The sequence below is a fragment of the Miniopterus schreibersii genome, assembly GCF_964146895.1.
Source record: "Miniopterus schreibersii genome assembly, chromosome: 8".
Lineage (NCBI taxonomy): Eukaryota > Metazoa > Chordata > Mammalia > Chiroptera > Miniopteridae > Miniopterus > Miniopterus schreibersii.
The window spans coordinates 60,051,018-60,071,696 of record NC_138109.1 but is presented as its reverse complement, the minus strand read 5'-3'; the positions used below and the strand labels follow the sequence as shown (position 1 = coordinate 60,071,696).

Below are 20,679 nucleotides of genomic sequence, written 5' to 3'. Positions count from 1 at the left end.
TAAGTTGCCACTTTTGCTTCCCTACTTTTTCTTTTCTATTTATATCTTTATAGGAAAAGGCAAATCTAAACACATATGCTAAGGGTAGATCTTTCATTTTGAGGAAATAGGGTAAGATCAGTGCTGATGTATTGATGACAAGTGGGGGTGGGTGAGAGGAGGCTACTTATGCTGCCAGTCTCTTCACCCTGGCCAACCCTACCCATGATACTCTATGCCACGGGGGAAGGTGACACATAGAGGGGGCCAAGTTTAGGGGACAGAAAAGAAAACAAAAATCCAGTGGAAGGCAGTGCCTATGCTATTTGGATTGGATCATTCTTCATGGAGGCCATTTGGATACAAGGAAATACCTATGTACATTAATAAGGTTATAACAAAAATATTTTAATTCAATTAAAATTTTAAATCATGAACTTTCCACAACTAAGTGTATTATTTATAAACTTAACATACTATTTATGATCAACTAAAACCTGCATTTCTTCTGAGGAACAATAACCTAATAAGTACATAATACTACTGTGTCAGTAACAAGAACAAATACTTTTGCTTTTATTTTCCTCTTATATGATATTAAATAAGAACAGACCTGCTGTAGCAAGTATAACTCAGTTGGTATAATTTTGGTATTTCAAGAAATCCATTCACATTCTTTGGTCACTAAACCATTAATAATTCATTATTATGGTACACATTATAGTGGTGCCTTCTTATATTTTGGAAAACTGACAAGTACATACTAAAACTGAAAACATGCATACCTCATGACCTAGTAATTCCACTCCCAGGTATATATCAAAAGAAATGCATATATACATTCACCAAAAGACATGTATAAGAATGTTCTTTACAGCAATATTTACAATAGCTCAGAACTAGAAATTCTTCAAATGTCCATCAATGGTAGAATGAATAAATTTTGGATATAATAAAATGAATAAATTGATGGAATACTATTTAGCAATTAGAATGAATGAACTACAAATACATGCAACAATATAAATGAATCTCACTCTGGAAGTTGAATAATAGCCTCTAAAGATATCCAGGACCTAATCCCTGGAACCTGTGAATGTTACCTTATATGGCAAAAAAAGACTTTGCAGATGTGATTTAAATGAAGGATCTTGAAATGGGCAGATTATCTAGGTGGGCCCTAACCGTAGAGACAGGAAGATGTGACTAGAAAAAGAGAAGATGATGCCATGATTAAAGCAGAGGCTTTGAACATGGAGGAAGGGACCACAAGCCAAGGAAGATAGGCCTTCACTAGAAACTGAAAAAAGGCAAGAAAACATTTTCTGCTCACAACCTCCAGATTCAGAAATCAAATGTGCTTATACGTTGACTTTGGCGTAATGAAACTGACTTTGGACCTTTTATCTCTAGGGCTGCAAGAAAATAAATCTGTGTTGTTTTACCTCACTAAGTTTGTGGTAATATGCTACAGTGGCACCAGGAAACCAGTATACTTACAAATACAATGAGCAAAAAAGCTGTATATTATATATGATTGCATTTACATAAAAGACAAATAAAACTAACCTATAGTTTTACTAGTCTGAATAGTAGTTACTTCTGGGGAGGAAGAAGAGGACAATGTTAAGATAGGGGCAAGAAGGCGGCTTTTGGGGCACTCATAATACTCTGTGTCTTGGTCTGAGGGTTGGAGACATGAACAGGCTTAATCTGTGAAAACCTTTATTTGTGTATTCCTCTATATGAATGGTATGTGCAGTTTTAAAGTTGGTGCGTTTTCAACACTTAACAATCTGATAGTCTGCTGAAAAAGACAGATATATATTCAAGGAGGTGGGGGAAACACTAAACAGTAACTTTATTCTCAAGTGCACTAAAGATTTGTTTCTCTCTCTAAAAGATTTTTTAAAATAACAACGGACAAAAGAGTGACTTTTAAATGCTAAAAAAAAAAAGCTGAAAGTAAAACATTGCTTAATTAGCTTTGTTATACCTGGATTCCAGGGCTGTAAATTACAAAAATACAAGTAGAACCACATTTTCTAAAATAACAGTAAACAAAGGAGAAAGTCAGGTACTACATACCAAATTATTATCAAAATGTCTTTTGGGCCTAAGATTCTTGAAACTAGTAAAACTGTTAGTAATAGAAATCTCTTGCCATTAATCTGTATAGATCATTAAAATATAAAAACAATTTATAAAACACATCAGAATTTTATTGCTTGAAGAATACAGCATATGAAATCACAAGAATGTCCAAATGCAAAGTCACTAGGCTTCAAACATATAATACATTATCAGATGCAGTAAAATATTAATTAACCTGAACTCTGCATCAGAAAAAAAAAAAAGGTGTGGAAAAATATCTAAGTTGTTTACTTAAGAAACATATACACTTAAAATAGCAAGTATAAGGATGTTACAGTACAAATTAGAAAAGCCAACACTTATTAACTTATTGTGTCTTAGACTAGACTACCTTTGGTACTGAAACTTAAAAACCAATCCCTTCTATCTTGGCCAAAGCACGTCATAGATACAATATCAACTTCAACTTAAAACATTCAGCAAAATTAACCTTTCTATGGCAGGGGGGAAGTGTATTTAATAAATGTATAACAATATTTCACTTTTTCTAAACTGCAAAATATGATTAAGAAATCTAACACTTGTAAACTTTACTTATTTAGCTCTCCAATTAAAATTGAAATCCTGGCAGCCACAAACAAATTATCCTTGGGCTTGGTGAATATAGAAATTTAAATGACTTGACAACTGACAAAGGAATTTAGATTACTTCATACTATCTTAAGTGGCTTTTCCATTCTGTTTCCAAAATACAAACAAGATGCCATTTCTTCAACACACTGGATTTCTATAAAAATCACTACCATACTTATATTTATTAGAATCAAATTAAAGCTTCCTCCCTTTTAATGAGCAGGTTGAAACTATATTTTATGTTTCATATAGGGCTAATTAGTTATGACATGCTTTTTAAAACAAAACAAATCAATTTTTAAAGCTATCACTCTATGATGGAGACAATGATGTCATTTCAAAAGGAAGCATTGGACACTGTAGGCCATCTAGTCAAGAAAATGTAAGAGTAATGCTAAAAACAAACAATAAGTAAACTTAAACTATAAGTTAAATTACAAAAAAATCCCTCTTTTACAGCAAGCATGCTCATTAACTTTCATTTCTTTCCCCCAGCAAAGGTCTGAATATTCATCAACCCCAGTTAAACCAATAGAACCTAAGCAATTGTTTCACAAATTCCAATAAACATGGATGGACTAAGCAAGTAATACTATTGACAATTATTGGAGTGAAATAGTAAGAATCATGACAGTCCTCAAAATTGGGCAGTCTTTGAAATGTAAGTGTAGCTCAAGATGAATTATGCCATAATAAAACAGTAGGTTTTACCTCTACATAAAACAAAAACAAAATGAAAAACATAACCCATATACAACTACTATGGAACATACCCTCACCCCTTCCTAGTTTTTGAATGTCTTGTTTTGAAATTCTTTCAAACAAGTATATTTATCTGAGCATATACATATATATATTTATTGCTGTATATATACTCATTTTAAAAGACAAAAAAACCCAGATACTACAGAACTGAACTCTGTATTCTTTTATCAATCTGATCTAATGCCTACTGCATTACATAGCACCCCCTCCCCCAATAATTTAAGTCCCAATTTTTAGTTTAGTTAAAAGGGCAGAGGAAATGAAGATTTAGAGTTTCTGTATAAATGTCACTGTATTTTTATAAACGTGAAGTTTTCTGTAACACTGTTTATTGATCAATAAAGGACTCACTGCTATCTAAAATCTCATAAACACCATTAAAAATTCAAAATTGATATTATACTGAACCTTAAATTTTCAATAGTTCAAAGAGACAGTTTTCACATGAATAGCACACAACAGATGAAAATCAATAGCAGACATCCCTAGGGTACCAGTGGCAAGTCCACCAAGATGCATACAAAATTACAGATAAGCATTTCGTTCACTGTTTTCTTGTGCAGGAGAAAACATATATAGAGGAAATAGAACCTCAGCTGGTGAATTTCAGATATCATCATCATCTTCTTCATCCTGAGAAGATCCTGCCTGGTTAGATGCACTGGCTGAGGCAGCAGCAAGCTGCGCTTGTTGGGCAGCTTGCTGCATTTGAAGCCATTCCTGCTGGGCCAGTTCTGCTTGTTGCTGTCTAGCCTAAACACCAAAAACATAAAAACAAATAATTTTTTAAAAGCCCACAACATACACACTTTGGTTAATTGCAGAATTAGTCATTATCAAGTTTGGGTATTTCCCAACCACTAAAACTGGTGTACATCTGGAGAACAGGAACTCTATCCAAGACTGATTCTCTTATAGATTGTACCCCCTTTTATGTCACATAACTTATGACCTCTGGTTCAACTGAAGAAGCTGAAAAAGTTGACAGAAAAATCACAATATTATCTTTTTGGTTCCTATATCCTTGTTTCTTTTTTCCTTTTGTTTCACTTGATTCTTCTGTCCTCTCAACTTACAATTTTGATGCAAACATTTTTCAATCTACAAATTTTTTTTTGTAGTTTAAAAGCTCTCTACCACAGTACCCCTAACTATTAGGGGAAAGTACTATACATGAAATGCAAGAGCTATCTTGATATTTCTTTTGAGTTTCTATCACAGCTAGTGATAGATACATCTCTGTATATATGCACCTCTTTTTCTATCCCTCTCCTTCCTCTATAAATACACCTATAAATACATACACACACATGTGTACACACAAACACACACACAAACCTTCCTATATACGCATTAGTGAAAAGACACTTACCAAGAACTGAATTTAAATGGGATAATTAAAATCCATTCATTTGACATATCTATCTTCTATAAAAACCACAGGATTTTAGAAACCAAGATGTATACATATGCAATACATGCACTGTGGCAACAGGCTAATACATACACTGTTGCAACTAAGGCTCCTTCCCAATTTAATTTCATCCATTAGCAGAAAAACCACATAAAGAAGGGAAAAAAAGAAATCTGTTCTTGAAGATCATGTAATTTCCCATTAAACGCTAGGGAACAATGTTGCTCCTCCCTCTCTGACTTTTCTCACAATTGTTCCTTAAGCCTGGCTCGTACCCTTCCTATGCAAGGCCAATTCCCAGTCATCATTTAAAACACAAATCAGTTGTTCTTTCTTGACCCTTCTAGTTCATATTTGGTGCTCCATTTCATATGCCATAATTCTCTCTGCATTTCCATACTTTGTTCTCTAATTATCTGAGTATATATCTTTTTTCTTCCCTAGACTTGAGAATAGAGACTGTTTTCATGTTCATTATTGGATTACCAATACATAGGCCCCCAGTATTTTCTGAGTGAATGTTTTGTGGGAAAACAGTGATGCTCAGCATAACCTCTACACTCCTAAGTTTAATCTGTCATGAGTTTATTATACAAACATTTCTAGAGGAGATTTCTAATCAGGTCATTATTAAAAAATCATTTAATTGTTGCCAGTTAAGTCCAAATTCCTCAGCCTGTAGTTCAAGGTCCTCCAAATTACTGCCTGCCCGATCTCTCTCTCTAATCTTTTTTTGTAACATGTACCTTGTGCTCAAAAAATAAACCACCTAGAATATAAAATGTTTCCCAAACATACACCATCCCTCACATTTTTACTACCTTTACTCATGCTGATACTCATTCTATTGAAATTTCCTGATTTTTACCTACTAAAATTCTACTCTTTCTTCAAGTCAAACAGAAATACTATTTTTCCACTAAGTGTTTTCCTGATTCCTCTCAGTATTGTTCAGGACCTAATCAGGAGATTGAAGTAACACTAGTTAGGAAAATAGAAAAAAATGTAATATGAAGGGTTGTTAATCAAGTATAAAATTGGTAACTAGGTAAGTCAGGCAAGAAAAAAACACTAGGTATCATGCATGTAGGCAACAACAGAGAGCAGCCACCAATCCTAAAATGGGGGGAACAAGGGAAAAGGTTGGAATTTTTAAAACTTAGAAGCTTAGAGGAGCAACCCATGGAACTGAAATTCAGACCTCTGAAGCAGTGGCACTGATTGACTTGTACTAGAATCTCTGAGCTTGGAGGAGGGCCCCAAAGTTTGAGATTCATATCCTTGAGGAAGGAGATAAAAATTCAGGCTGGTTCTATAAGTATCAGAGAAACTGCAAACTAGATTCAATTCCTGCTACAGGAAAAAACTGATGCAGGTAAGATGAAGCAGCATTGCTAGGTTGCTTAAAGGAACCAGAAATAAACAGGAAGTAAAGAAAGAAGCCCAAGTGCTGCCTCCTCCTCCAGCCTGGCAACCTCCATCGAGAGCCCCCTACAGACAGAGTTTAGCAGTAATCAGCTAGAAAAGCAGAAATGTGGTTTGCAAAGCACCAGGCCCTGTCACAAAGTGGAGCATGGAAAGGCTGAGACAACTGCTTAGTAACTGACACAGTCCCGTGCCACCAAAATTGAAAATGATGCCCCTGTACTTAGGATCTCTTCCTATCTTCCTCATGAGAGTGGTCATCCTCATATTAGCTGTTAGTGTACCTATATTATACCCCCCTATAAAAACCTTTTTGTTTAGGAAATTACAAACAAAGTATTCTAATAACTACTTTCCCCATTTTGATAGAGAAATATGGAAAACAGTTATTCTAGCCTGGCTGGGCGTGCCTCAGCGGTTGAGCATCAACCTAGGATCCAGGAGATCGGGGTTCGATTCTTGGTCAGGGAACATGCCCCGGTTGAGGGCTTGATCCCGTCAGGGGCGTGCAGGAGGCAGCTGATCAATGACGACTCTCTCATCCCTGATGTCTCTTTCTCTCCCTCTCCCTTCCTCTCTCTGAAATCAATAAAGAGATGTTTTAAAAAATAAATTTTAAAAAATATAAAAGATGAAGTACAATGAAAGTGATGAAAAAGATACTATTACCAGTTCCTTTCAGATGTAGGACTTCAGTACTTTGTGCTCTAGGCAAGAAGTACTAGGCAGCTGCTAAAGTTTTACCTCTACTAATTCACTCACTAGAGCAAAGAATCTTCACCTACAGATCAGGGAAAGAAAAAAGGTGATAAGGAAGGGAAATAAAAAGCAGATGACAAGGAGAGGGAATGAAGACACATTTGGCAGGCAGTCAATTATTTCTTTCATTCACCTTTTTGTCCTAGAAAGGATAAAACATGTTCCACTTAAAAATTACAAAATAAATTAAGTAAACAAAATGGTGGCTAGAGCATCAGCTTGGTGGTGTAGAAAGAGCACAGGTTTTGGAGTCAGAAGATATGAGTTTGAATTGAGATTCTAATACTTTCTAACTGTATGAACTTACTTGTTTTATTTGTTTAATTCAATCCTTCCTAGTAAACTAAGCTTTGTAGTGATAGAAACTATGTCTCACTTGTATACTGGTGTAGGCCTAGCACCTAGCACTATGTCTGCTACATAGTGAGGACTTTAGGAAGTATCTGCAGAACAAATGAATGAATAATCTCATGCAAGTTTCTCCATCTCCGAGTCTGCTCCTTAATGTACAAATGGATATAATAAAATTTACATTATACATAAAAACTCTGCAAAGTATGTAAAGTATCTAGTAGAGTATGTTTTTCCTTTCATCAAATATTTAATTTGGCACCCTCTAGGTGATTTGCAATAGTACAGCATCAATAAAGGATACCCACTAATGTATGTGGGGTTTTTTAATTCTCACCTGAGGATATGGTTTTATTGATTCCAGAGTGAGAGGAAAGAGGAGAGAGAGAGAAACACTGATTGGTTGCCTTCCATATTCATACCACAACTTAGGTGTGCCCTGACAGAGAATTGAACCCGCCACCTTTTCGTGTACAAGATGATGCTCCAGCCAACTAAACCACCTGGCTTGGGCTAATGGTTTTTTTAAATCATTGCTCCTTCTTTGTTACCTTATATTCCTATGGATTATAATACTATTTGCATGTGTTCATGCCTGCCTCAAAGGCCCATGCTCTTTAGTACTTACAGATTTTACCATGTACACTCATAGGTTGTTATCTCATAGGTTGTTCAGAGGATTACATAAAATAGAGTTAAATTACTTGGCAACATGATTAACACATGGTTAGAACTCAATAAATGTTAGTAAGCTTTTATTTTCTTATTAGTTTAAAGGTAATCTGGTGTCTAGTGTCTGATAACACTTAAAATTCAAATGCTTTTGATATAAACCGAATTTGTTGTTATCACTGCAAAGAGATCAGCTACGGTACTAATCCGGAATAGATAACCTAAAATGACACTTCCCAGTTCTAATGGTAACTACAGTAACTGGTAGAAAACCTTAATTCTATTCAACCCAAAACTGCCTTACAGTTTCAAATGAGAGGCTAGATCTTAGTAGGCGGGGAAAAGTCTCATCTTCCCCCCCCTTTTAAAAAATATATCTGTATTGATTTCAGAGAGAGGAAAAGAGAGGGAGAGAGAAAGATAGAAACATCAATGATGAGAGAGTCATTGATCGGCTGCCTCCTGCAGGCCCCCAACTGGGGATTGAGCCCGCAACTAGGGCATGTGCCCTGACCGGGAATTGAACCCCGATCGCCTGGATCCTAGGTCGATGCTCAATCCCTGAGCCATGCCTGGCCGGGCTCCTTTTTTTTTTTTTTGATCCTCACCTGAGGATATTTTTTCCATTGCTTTTCAGAGAGAGTGGAAGGGGGAGAGAGAGGGAGGAGAGGGAGAGGGAGAGAGAGAGATATCGATGTGAGAGACACACATTGACTGGTTGCCTCCTACTTGTACCCCAGCCAGGGCCTGGGATCAAGCCTGCCTGGGACCAAGCCTACAATTGAGGTACATGCCCTTGGCCAGAATTCGTCAGTCTGAGAGCCGATGCTCTCTTTATCCACTGAGCCACACTGGCTAGGGCTCTCCTCTTTTTTTAAAAAAAAATAGGGGATATTAGTACTTGGGTACTAATCCTTCACAGACTGGGTATTAGAACAGTACCAAAAAAGAAAGAAATTTTTTTCCCTTTATCTGCTCCACTAGTCCTTCAAAAAATTTTACGATTAGAATGTTTTAAGGGTATATTAAGACTAATTAAGGTACAAAGTAGATGTTAATCAGATTTTCCTTATATGCCACTCAAATTTTGATGGACTATTTTCTCACCAGCCCATCATTTTAAATCTTAAGAATGTTTAGGTATACTTTTCAAGCTTTTAAAACAGCCATTCTGTCTGAAAAAAAATCAAAGTAAAATCTCAGTATTTATTTGGAGTCATTCTCCTTAGAAAACAGGTTGCTACAAATATTTACTTTTACAGGAATAACTGGCCGAATCGAGTCAAACTGGCCATCTTTACTACACATTAGACTCTATGATCAAATAATCGAAAGTAGTATGATGATTTAGAAAATTATTTCATAAACCCGTCTGATTTCTATTAGCAAACAGGGTAGGATTCAGATGAAAATAATTTAAAATGCATTACTTACTTTTGCAAATAATTCCTGTTGCTGTCTCAATAACTCTTCTTCAGGAATGCCAAGGTTTTCCAAACGAGAACTGGCCTTTCTTCTTTTTAATGCTACAGTCTTGCATTCTTGTAAAACTTCTTTTACTTCAGTGATGTAAGAGCCAAAGCCCAAACTTTCTAGGGCTGGGGAAATGAAAATATGAAAGAATGATAGAACACAGCTTTTCCTCTACACATGGAACTTTAAGTTTCTGTTTTGTTTTGGAGGAGGAGGTGATTGTTTTGTAATAATGCTACCTATGTTTTAGTTGCACAGCAATTACCTGGATGGCTATGACAAAATATTTTATCAACCTCCTTAATATTAGATTGCAAATTAGTTGAAACTTAAGAAACATTTCTGGGCACAGGCCTTCCCTTTTCCCTTTCTTTCTAAGTTTTAAAAAACTAAAGCATTTCCTGTGAGAAAAAAAAGCCCAATGTAAGAACATGTGGTTTTAGTAAGAAAACATTTTTTCTATGCCACTCATAGTTAATCAACACCATTAAGTCAGTCACTTTCTGAAAGAATACCAAAAAAGCAAATATTTGAAATATATTCGTTAACATATTTTGTGCCATTTGGCTTAGAAAAAGTCAGCTTTGGTAACACATGCTCTAAATTTCAGTAGGATTGAATGAAAAAATAGGTAAATTTTTTTTGTCCAATATACCAACAAGAATTACTTTTAGCAAAGACACTCAAACTGCCAAGTTTAAGAAATACTGGTGGAAATAACTTATGAAATTCAGCATTTATATCCAGCCAACAAATTTCCCTTGAAAAGAAAACTTAACAGGAAGCACTATGAAAATATTTCAAGTGGTGTGGCAGAAAAACTGGGATAAAAAACAATTATAAGGATAGATGAAGCATTAACAAAACATTCTTTTTTTCCACATTTTGAAATAAAATTTTACAAGAGAATGCACTCTCTAAACACTTTCTGTAATCCAGAAAAACAAGGCATAAAATTTCCTTTTGGCTCATAGTATTTAAAATCATATTGTATAGTTCTACATGCTGACTAAAGCACTAAAGGTGTATTTTTTCTGAGCCAATGATGAAACAGAGGTAGTGAAAAACACAATAAATCAACTTAATTTAGTTCATCAGTTCTTGCAGTCTTTTAACAATGATGATGAGCCAGACTACCCTCAATAGATTCCTAAATTCCACCTTCAGGGGTTTGCTCTTCAGGGAGAACACCAGATACACCTTTACAAATCCACATCCCCATGTAGGCTGGGGTTTTAAGATATTTTAAATGATTTCAACTTTAATGACTTCAAATGTTAAACTAATTTCATCACTCTTCTTTAGAAATAGTCCGATGCCAAAAAGCAGAGTACTATTACTTGAATTTTAATTAAGGTAAATTGCTGTCCCTACCTTGCCACCCAAAAAACTTCAGTAACCATTACTTTGAGTTCTGTACATCAAATGAACTGCTGTATAATTCTTGATCTCAAGAAGCTTGGGGTATAGTGTAAAATTAAGTGAAAACTAGGCAGCTTGAGTTTTTCACCTGAATGGACTGAATATTTTTTAAGTGTCAATGCTAGATGCCAACATTTTTATCTTTATTTTTTTTAAAGGCACAAGTATAGTTAATATATTTTCAATATTAGCTGGAGACAAAACCAAAGGAAACCAAGTGAATGGTTTATGATTTCCTGACGCATTCTAAAGAACATCTTGCTTCCTTAGCCCTACGCCAAAGTCCTCCAGGATCTAGCCCCACCAACCTCTCCAGCTTTACGTTTGTGATTAAATCCCTGCATACTTCTACTAAATCTGACTGCTCAGTGTTTCCCAGCGGGCACCAGTTTCCCACATTCATTGTGATGGTAATACATTCAAGGCCCAGATAAAACTCCATCTTCAAATTAAGCTTGCCTGATCCTCCTAGACAGAAGTAATCTTCCCTTTTGAAACCAGATAGACGTAGAATTTGAAACTTGGTTGTCACTGCATTTGTATTGTATAACCTTGGATACGTTGCTTAACATCTCCAAGCTTCAGTTTTCCATCTCTAAAATGAGAATAGCATTTATTCCACAATATCTTCCTACAACCAGCAGCAGTATAATGGTTAAGCATGTAGGCCCTAAGTCTGCCAGGGACTGACCCCCAGCTCTACCTTATACTCGCTGTGTCACCCGACATAAGTTCCTTCACCTCTACCCTTAAAATAAGAATAGCAGTACCTACATCTCATCAGATCAGACGGCTGTGAAGAATAAATGAATTAATATAAAGAGCTCAGAACAGAGGTTGGCCCATAGGAGCAAAATAAAATATTCACTATTATATTTGTATTAATTAGTTCTAGGGTTGTAGGAATCAACCAAGTAATTAATCTAAGGGACTTAACACAGTCTCTAGAGTAGCTTAACTGACTTAAACTATGTATTATTCATCTTTATTTTTTCTCTTACATTTAAAAAAAGTACCCTGATACAGGACCTAAATAAACATACAGTTATGTATTATCACACCTAAATTCAAGTTGAACAAGTGTATTTATAATATAAAATATTAAATTTACAAAATTAACAAATCAACACAATGGAGAGATACCCCTTTGAAATATCATGAATTACCAGACTAGACATTAAAAAAAAATTCATTCCAAACTACCTTTAACCATGGAGGGTTTGGGTTAAAAATTAACAAAAACAACTCACCTTTAAAAACATCTAAGGTTGAGAACACTGCTTAAAAAAAATTTGCAAGTAAAGCCAAGGTTAATATTTAATATTTATTATTCAATGAGCTGCTATATACAAATATTGTACTCACAATAAAATGGTTTAACAGGAACAGCCAGAAGTTTAAATTCAAAAACTGAATTGACTTTAATCCAAATTTTAAATACATTTTGGCTAACAGATTAATAACTGGAAACAGTATCTTCTAAACAGGGAGATATTTTACATCATTTCTTACCATGTAATAGTAACCATTCCCATTTTACACAAAGTAGAATCGTAAAGGATAAGAGAAATGGCTCCTAAGAAGGGTCACTGTTTATGGTTATGTAGGCTGTTCAGTGTACAACAGTATTATATCTAGGAAGGCCATTCATACTGTAAACATCATAGATTTGTATGTTTGTAAAATAGTGTTATAATTTATACGTTAAATCTGTGCTGCTTCTGGCAGATGGTGGTAAAGGTTTTTTAAGGAAGGAGTGTCTTTTTCTAATACGTACAATGGGACTTTATGGAATGTTAATGGCCTGGCTCTAAGGATCTCAGAGTAAAATCCAAAAACTAAAAATAATTTTTTAAAACTTTATGAGTAAAACACATACATCCCTTGTTCCTCAGAGGTCTGGCTGCTACCTCCTGCCACTTATCTTAAAACTATACCCAGAAAAGTACATGATATATTAGGGGAAAATAATCATTTAGCACACTTTTCAATTTGAAAGACAGATGTTAACAAGATACCCACTCAGGAAAAAAAGTAAAAACTTCCGCCAGCAATAATATTTGTAATAAAGGCTTATCTTATTTCAATCTTGAAAAGTTTCATTTTAATAAAAATTTGTTTGAATTACTTTATACTTCACAACATAATACATGTTTTTCACTAAAAAAATATAACATTCTCTAATTTCTGTATTTTATTTTGTTTGTATGTTGGGGGAAGGAGTGTGTGTGTGATACAGTTCACTTAAAATACATTAAAAGGATGTAGCCAAAGTGACTTTTTGGCTCATTAGCCTGGTGAGGTTTCTGAAGACCCTTAAGAAACACATCCTCTATGGTATCACCACCCCTTGAAATCTGGGACAATGAGAGACTGATGGCAGAGCAGGAATCAAATGTAATTCATCTTTATATACTTAGCAGCATCTAGCACAGTGCCAAGTACACAGTAGTATTCAAAAGTAATTGTTGGGTGGCAAAAGAAAAACAATATATCAAGTTTAAGAAAAACAACAAAATCCTAACTTGAAAAAGTACTGATTATGTGATAAATTGTGCAACGCAAATTACATGTTCTCTCTTTGGGAAAAAAAATATCAGTATGGATGACTATTTATGCAATACAGTATTATTCTCATTATTATTACGACTTCTCTGCTATTACTCAGATCCTCTGATTTCAAAACTACTTCACATCCACTTTCCAAAATAGACTGTGGTTTAGGCTTTAGAACAAAGCTACTCAAAGTGTGGTCTGTAGACTTGTGCCAGAATTGCTTGTGATAAGTATGGAAAATCAAAGTAAGCATTTAAGAAACTTCATAGCAAAGCTGTAACTATATGAGGTGATGGATGTGTTAACTAACCTTATTGTGGTAATCATTTCACAATATATACATATATCAAATCATTACATTGTACAATTTAAACATATACAATGTTACAGTCAATTATATCTCAATAAAGGGGATAAAAAGAATCTTTATAGCAATTTGACAGAGTAATTTTACCTCTATTGACTCTAACAACAAAAAATAAACTTTTATTTACACCTTTTTTTCTTATTTTTCTAGAGACTAGATTTTTTAAAAGGCAATCAACATAGATACCTTGGAGCAACTCAATTGTTGAAGAAGCAAATCCTCTAAGACTTTTTCGAACTTTCACTACTTTCAGTTGCTATTCTCATAAATGTGAAAAAAATGTAGCATGAGATTAAAAATGCAGAAAGAAAATAATATCACTTAAAATATTCTTACTTACACTTTGGCTTTACAAAAGGCATCATGATGTAAGGTTAAACATAACAGATTTTCAGCTTTATATTTTAATCAGAAACACTACATGAATTTTTAAAATTATTACTTATTGTAGCATATTTAATGTAAGATTCTCAACCCTGACTAATTCTCAATAATTGCAAGTTATACCTGAAACCATTAAGTATTATTTATACATAAGCAGGGAAACTTTTAACAGATTTGCCTAAGGTAAAAGACTTTCCAGGGTAGAACTTGCAGCTCTTGACTCTCAATGTCAATTCTTTCCATAATGTAACAGAACATGTTAGAACTCACTGAAGAATGTGTTCATTGAAACCAGCAATGGAATATGAGGAACACTTTAGAACTCCCTCTATTTGTGTATCTGTGCTCTTCAATACCAAGTCTACTTTCTTAAACTCAAAATAAGCAAGACATTTAGAAAAAATATTTTTAATATAACTTTATAGTTATAGTACTTTAAGTTATAGTATTTCACAGATTTACTGGCAATAAAATTGCTTCAACTTTAACTTGAATCTTACAGAACTGACTCAAATGCTTGATTTGCTCTGACATGGTAAAGCAAAGTGGCAAGTGAACAAGTGAAATGTCCTGAAGCAAAGTCTAGTTCATTAAACTTATTACTTAAATCTCTATAATACTTTAAAATGTACATTATTATTCCACTTGGATATATCCTACATTCCTAAATAATTAATGCTGACAGAAAGTAAAAAAATGTTTTGTCTACCATGATTTACTTAGCTTTCAGAGTTAGTCTGTAAAAACATGCTTTAAATACCTAAAATATACACACATTAAACATTTCTTTAAAAAAAATTCAACCAGTCAAGACCAAAAAAAAAAATCTTTAAAATGATTAATATGAAACTAACATGAGATTATAAATGTATAAAATCTATTCCCCTAACTAGGGAGAAACTTGGGCAAAAAATGGTAGGCCCTTATCCACTAAACAATGTCAATCTTACAAGGAAAAAAAAAAAGGTAAATTTGTAAGACTATAACAGGTCCATACATGATTTTTTAAAAATTAATACATTATATTCAGCACACAAAGGAAAATGCTTTCACTGGAACTTTCTGACTTACACAGTAAACTGAATTTATCATACTCCAAAGTTGAGGCATTTAACATACTCCTTGCTACAGCTGCACTTGTATTCCATCATGTCAATCAGAAATCTAAATATATCCTAGAAAGGAATAAACTCTACCCAAGAAGACAGATTGTAATGTGTTATAATTTTTGGAGCGATCCTCACTTCTGTGTTGTAAACATGTGTTTAGGCAGATCCTTTAGAATTTTTTGCAATTTTCATTAGAAAGGCAATGTTGATAAAAGACCCTTTTTCTCTTTTATGAGTTGTAAAAGGAAATTATAGCTATCTATGTTGGATAATCTTGTGAAGACTTATGACAACAGTCACACATACAATGTAAAAATAGAAATAAAGGAGGAAAAATAGACAATTTGGGCCTTCCTTTTACTTGCCAGGATATTCAGCACACCAAACAAGTAGAAAAAAATAGTAGCGTAAAAATCAAATATGCTTTTTCCTAGGGATTTGTTTTCTCCTTATGTACTGAAATCGAAATGGTGAAGTATATTTTAAATCTACCTTCCACACACATCATTAAGAACCAGAAGTGAATCACTTAACCCTTTTGTCAATATTGACAGTAAAATATTGGACACGGGGAATATAAGCAGATGTGTTCTCTACTTCAGAAAAACAGGAAAGTCACCCTTTAAAAAGTAAAATTATAAAAATAAAATGGCATCCCTGGCCAGTTTTGCTCAGTGGTTAGAGCATCAGTGGGCACACTGAAGGGTCCTGGGTTCGATTTTTGTCAAGGGCACGGGTACCTCAGTTGCAGGCTCCATCTCAGCCCTGGTCAGGGCACCTGCCGGAGGCAACCAATAGATGTGTCTCTCACATCAGTGTTTCTCTCTCTTGGTCTCTCTCCCTCCCTTCCACTCTCTCTAAAAAAAATCAATGGGGAAAAAAAAGTAGTCCTCAGATGAGGATTAACAAACAAACAAAAAATAAAAATAAAATGTCAGCCAGCCACTTTGCCTTCCAAAATGATTAAAATTCACCATGACTTTTTTCTGACTTCAAAAGCAATCAAGAAATTGACAAAATTTTAATTGGATTATTATAAGAGGCATGTTATCACCTCAAATTGAATGGAGCTTTTGCATAAGAGTATATGCAAGTGCTTCCCAAAACGTGCCCAGTAAATGTCTCTCTGCCCCTGAAATCACCCGACGATGGTCTCCCAGATCCCTACTACTTTCCACTTTGAGAGAGAAGAAACTGTTGAAACTTTCAGAAGTGCTGTTCAATAAAAGCTTAAGTGTATGCATCCAAACAGCAACGGCAGCAGGAAAGAACAGGGAAGTGTTCCAGGAAAAAGCATCTCTTACAATCTATTCATACAAGCTTTAAAATTTTATCTCCCTAAATCAAAGGAAGCTACACAGAAGGAAAACTTAAGTAAGAAAGGAGGGGCAAAAAAGAAGATTCACCCTTTTCTGACAGGATGGAACTGGGGTGCTTTGGTAACTTCTTGATGAACGGCGGGACCATTGAACCATTTTTAAAGCAGGAAATACACTCTTTATTCAACACCAATAAACTTCACAACGTTGGACACATTCGTGTTAAGAGGTAAGTGTTTTTCTCTCTCACGTGTTTAGGAAACTCAACTCTTCCTCTACACTTGGTGAAGAGCTCGGTGGGGAAGGGGTGCCGTCTGCACTCACGCTTGAAGCTCCTGTCTGAATTCTAATTTCCCAAGGGAGCACTTCTGGGTGCCTTTCTCCGCCGTCACCACACACGTTTCCACTTTCGGCAGGCGACTGGCTCCTCAGCTGTCCTGTGCGGTCCCACGTCCGGGGGGCGAAGCTCTCGCCGCTCGGGCTAACCTGGCTGTATGCAAATTGAGACGGCGACGGCTAACGCTTTACCTTCGGGGACGCTGGCTGACCTAAATGCGTGCAATCCTTAACTTGTCCTCGCCGGGTGAAAAAACACCACGCGAATACCACCTAGAGGACTCGCTCGGGCGCCGGCCGCCTGCGAGCCCGCGCGCCTGCCTCGTCCCCCAGCACTGACCCGCGAGGGGAACCGGGGCTTTGACGGGCACGGGTCGCGCGACCCTCATTTTAAACAAAATCCCACACGTAACTCTTACCTTGTATGACGTGCTCTGGAGAGATGGTCTTCTTTTCCGACTTGTTGCAAATCTCGTTGGCTTCAGAAGATATAAGGTGAATGAATTCAGTGCAGCAGTTCACCACCAGCTCCCGGGCATCGTTGGCCACCCGGACATTGGGGAGAGTCTCTTTGATCATCTTATTGATGGCAGCTCTGGGTATCGTCAGATCATCATCGTTGCCGGAGGAGGAAGCCATCGTATCTTTCTCTCGCGCGCCCCGACCGACTTTTAGAAACTCCCCAGTTCTGGTCCACTACTCCACAAAGATTTTTCAAAAGGCCGCGCTCGGAGCGATCCCGGGGCGCTATGAGAAGAGGGTGCAGAAAACGAAGGGGGGAGCTGGCACTACAGGGCTGGGAGCACCCGTGTGTGAGATTTAGGGCGAGGTTGAGAGGAAAATCGGGGGGGGGGGCTGAGGATTCTGGGGGCAGCACTGCCCAAGTCGGGAAAGGAAAGCCAGGTGGTCCGGAATCTGAGCACCGGGGAACCACCTCAGTGTATCCTCAGAGAGGAGGGCGCTGTCGCCTAACAGGTCCCCGACGGCGCCGGAGCACAGGCGAGGTCCAGGGACACGGGCCCCGCGGCGGTACCGGGCGGACACACCGCGGGCTTGGCTCTAACGAGCCGGAGCCCCCGCCGCCGCCGCCAGCAGCCGTTGCCGCCGCCTCGGCCAAACCATCCTTCAGACACCCACGCCGCCGCCTCACAACATGTCGGCCGCGGCCGCTGCTGGAACCCGGGAGGGCGCCTGGGAGCGAACACGGACAGAGTCGGGCACAAGGGAAACGGCGCTGGAGGCCGCCGTGGCCGTTTAGCCCGAACGCTGATCGTGGAAGCCGAAACCGCGGCAACGGTGGTCCCTCAAAAGGCCAGAGAAGACGGCTCGCTGGAAGCCTCTCCCGGCAACCTTTGCGCTACCGGAAGCCTCACCTCCCCCATGTCCCCCTCCCTTCCCGACCAAGTTCCGGGACCGACCGTCGCCCTTCCCCCACCGGCGCCGGCGGGAACCGCCCCTCCCTGCGGCCTCCACTTCCTCCCGCTGCGGTCCGGGCGCGCGCCCCGGGATTCAGCGCCTTCCTGGGGCCGTAGCCGGACGAGCGCGCCTCGCGGGACCGGAGAGCCCCCGATCCCCCGCTGGCTCTGCGGCTGCCGCGCCAGACTGCGCACGGCCAGGTGGGGGGTGGGGAAGGGTCGCCTCCACCAGCTGAGGCTTCAGACCTTCTCGCAGACACGCTTTGGGACAAAGGGGCGCCGTTAAGGAACTCTCTCTGCCATCCCTCAGAGCCGAAGGGGAACGAGGCTGGGCGCGGAGCGGGTTACGGGGAAAGCAGGAGCCACGTGTCCGCGTGTCTGCGCCGTCCGCAGGAAGCGCTTCTGAGGGTACCTGGTAGACGCTGTTGGGATCAAAGCTCTCAGTGGTCCTCCACACAGTTTCATTTTATGGGAAACAAAACATGCAGAGCAGTGACTTGCCCTCCCAGTCACTACTAATGGCTAAACCGGAAACTGGAAATACGACCCAGCGTCCTGGAAATGATGCTTAGCGTACAATGAGCCTCACTGAGAGCTTCCAACTTGGCCATTTTTCGTGGTGTGTTGCGCGTTGGCTTCTGGAGAGGTGGGGAAAAATAGGTGAAAGTTCTAAGCAGCCCTGAATTTTGCTTCTGCCCAGGGTGACTAGTAATATCAACGTGTGTTAAGTTCTTCACAAAAATTGCATTATTTTTTTAAAATTAAGTTTGTCACTGTCATTTGCAGGAAGAGTCTATGTTATAGTGGGGTGTTGCAATTTCTAAAAAGTAAACCAGGTACCATTTAAATCAGTTTTGGCACTTTAATTAGATACATTGTTCCTGATACATTGGACAGCAACTGGCTTGTCTGAAATGTTTTCTTAAACCATTTTAAGACCCTAGCCCAGCTGGTGTGGCTCAGCAGTTGAGCATGGACCCATGAACCTGGAGGTCACGGTTCAATTCCCAGTCTGGGCACATGCCATGCAGAAGGCAGCCAATCGATTCTCTCTCTATATCATTGATGTTTTTCTCTCCCTCTCCCTTCCTTTCTCTCTGAAGTAAATAAAAACATGTTTAAAAATAAACAAAAAGACCCTAGATTTGGCACCTCCAGGAGACCTGGTTACCCTGGTTTTTTTTTTCATTTAGCATTTTCTCAAGTACACTCTCGGGTTCTTTAATTTCCAAAGTGCAGACGCTCGTTCTTCAATGCTACTAAGTTTAACCAAACCAAAAATTTTTTGATAAAACAGTATTTTAGCCCAGCCAGCGTGGCTCAACCACCGGTGAACCAGATCACGTTTAGATTTCCGGTCAGGGCACATACCCCGGTTGTGGGCTCGATCCCCAGTAGGGGGCATGCATGAGGCAGCCGATCAGTAACACACTGTCATCACTAATGTTTTATCTCTCACTCCCTCTCCCTTCCTCTTTCTGAAATCAATTTAAAAAAACAACTTATTAAAAATATATGTATTTTAAATTTTTCTTCAAACTAGAAATGCCCAGGTTTTTGGCAAAATTTACAATAATGTATAACATTTGTAATTTGAAGCTTAACATTAAAAAAAGCAAATAATACTATCTTTTGTGCTCATTTGTCATTGCTGGCACACCAATTGCTAGTTGGTGATAATAGAAATCTTAAAAAATAACATTATATACTTCTTTTGTGATTAGCACTGTGATAAATACTTTTACTTAAGTACTTAAGTGTTATCTCATTTAATCCTCAGGGCACCCTTATTTGATAGATACTGTTTTAATCTCCATTTTACAGATAAGAAAAGGGAAGCTGGGAGAAGCTAAGTAACTTCCCTAAAGTCAATATAGCAGTCAAGATAGTCTGGATTACGTTGCAAGAACAAATAATGCCCAAATCTCAAAAGGTTTCTTGTTCATTTTATGGGTTCATGCTGAGTCGGCAAGAAGACATATCACACAGTAATCACTAAAGAATGCATTGGAACTGTGGGAAGAAGTAGTGAAGGTGCCTTGAAATACAGGCTTTTGACAGAGAGAAAGGAAGAAAATATTTATGTTCAAAGTAGTAACATAAAGTTGTGGAACAGTGAGGAGATGGCCTTAACCAAAGTAAAGCATTTGTGTTTACAGTAGTGAGAGAGGAGTAAAAGAGAGCCAAATACCTAAGGAGCAGAAGT

General features: G+C 37.7%; 1 protein-coding gene across 1 annotated transcript; it reads right to left on the bottom strand.

The window, feature by feature from the left end:
• Positions 1-366: 366 nt before the first annotated feature.
• On the bottom strand, positions 367-20,075 carry DR1 (down-regulator of transcription 1). Its single transcript, XM_081143974.1, has 3 exons — positions 17,478-20,075; positions 9,527-9,690; positions 367-4,224 (listed from the first exon to the last, which is right to left on the bottom strand). Exons 1-3 carry the CDS (start codon positions 17,695-17,697, stop codon positions 4,078-4,080), a joined length of 531 nt encoding a protein of 176 aa, XP_081000100.1. The 5' UTR covers positions 17,698-20,075; the 3' UTR covers positions 367-4,077.
• Positions 20,076-20,679: the final 604 nt, after the last annotated feature.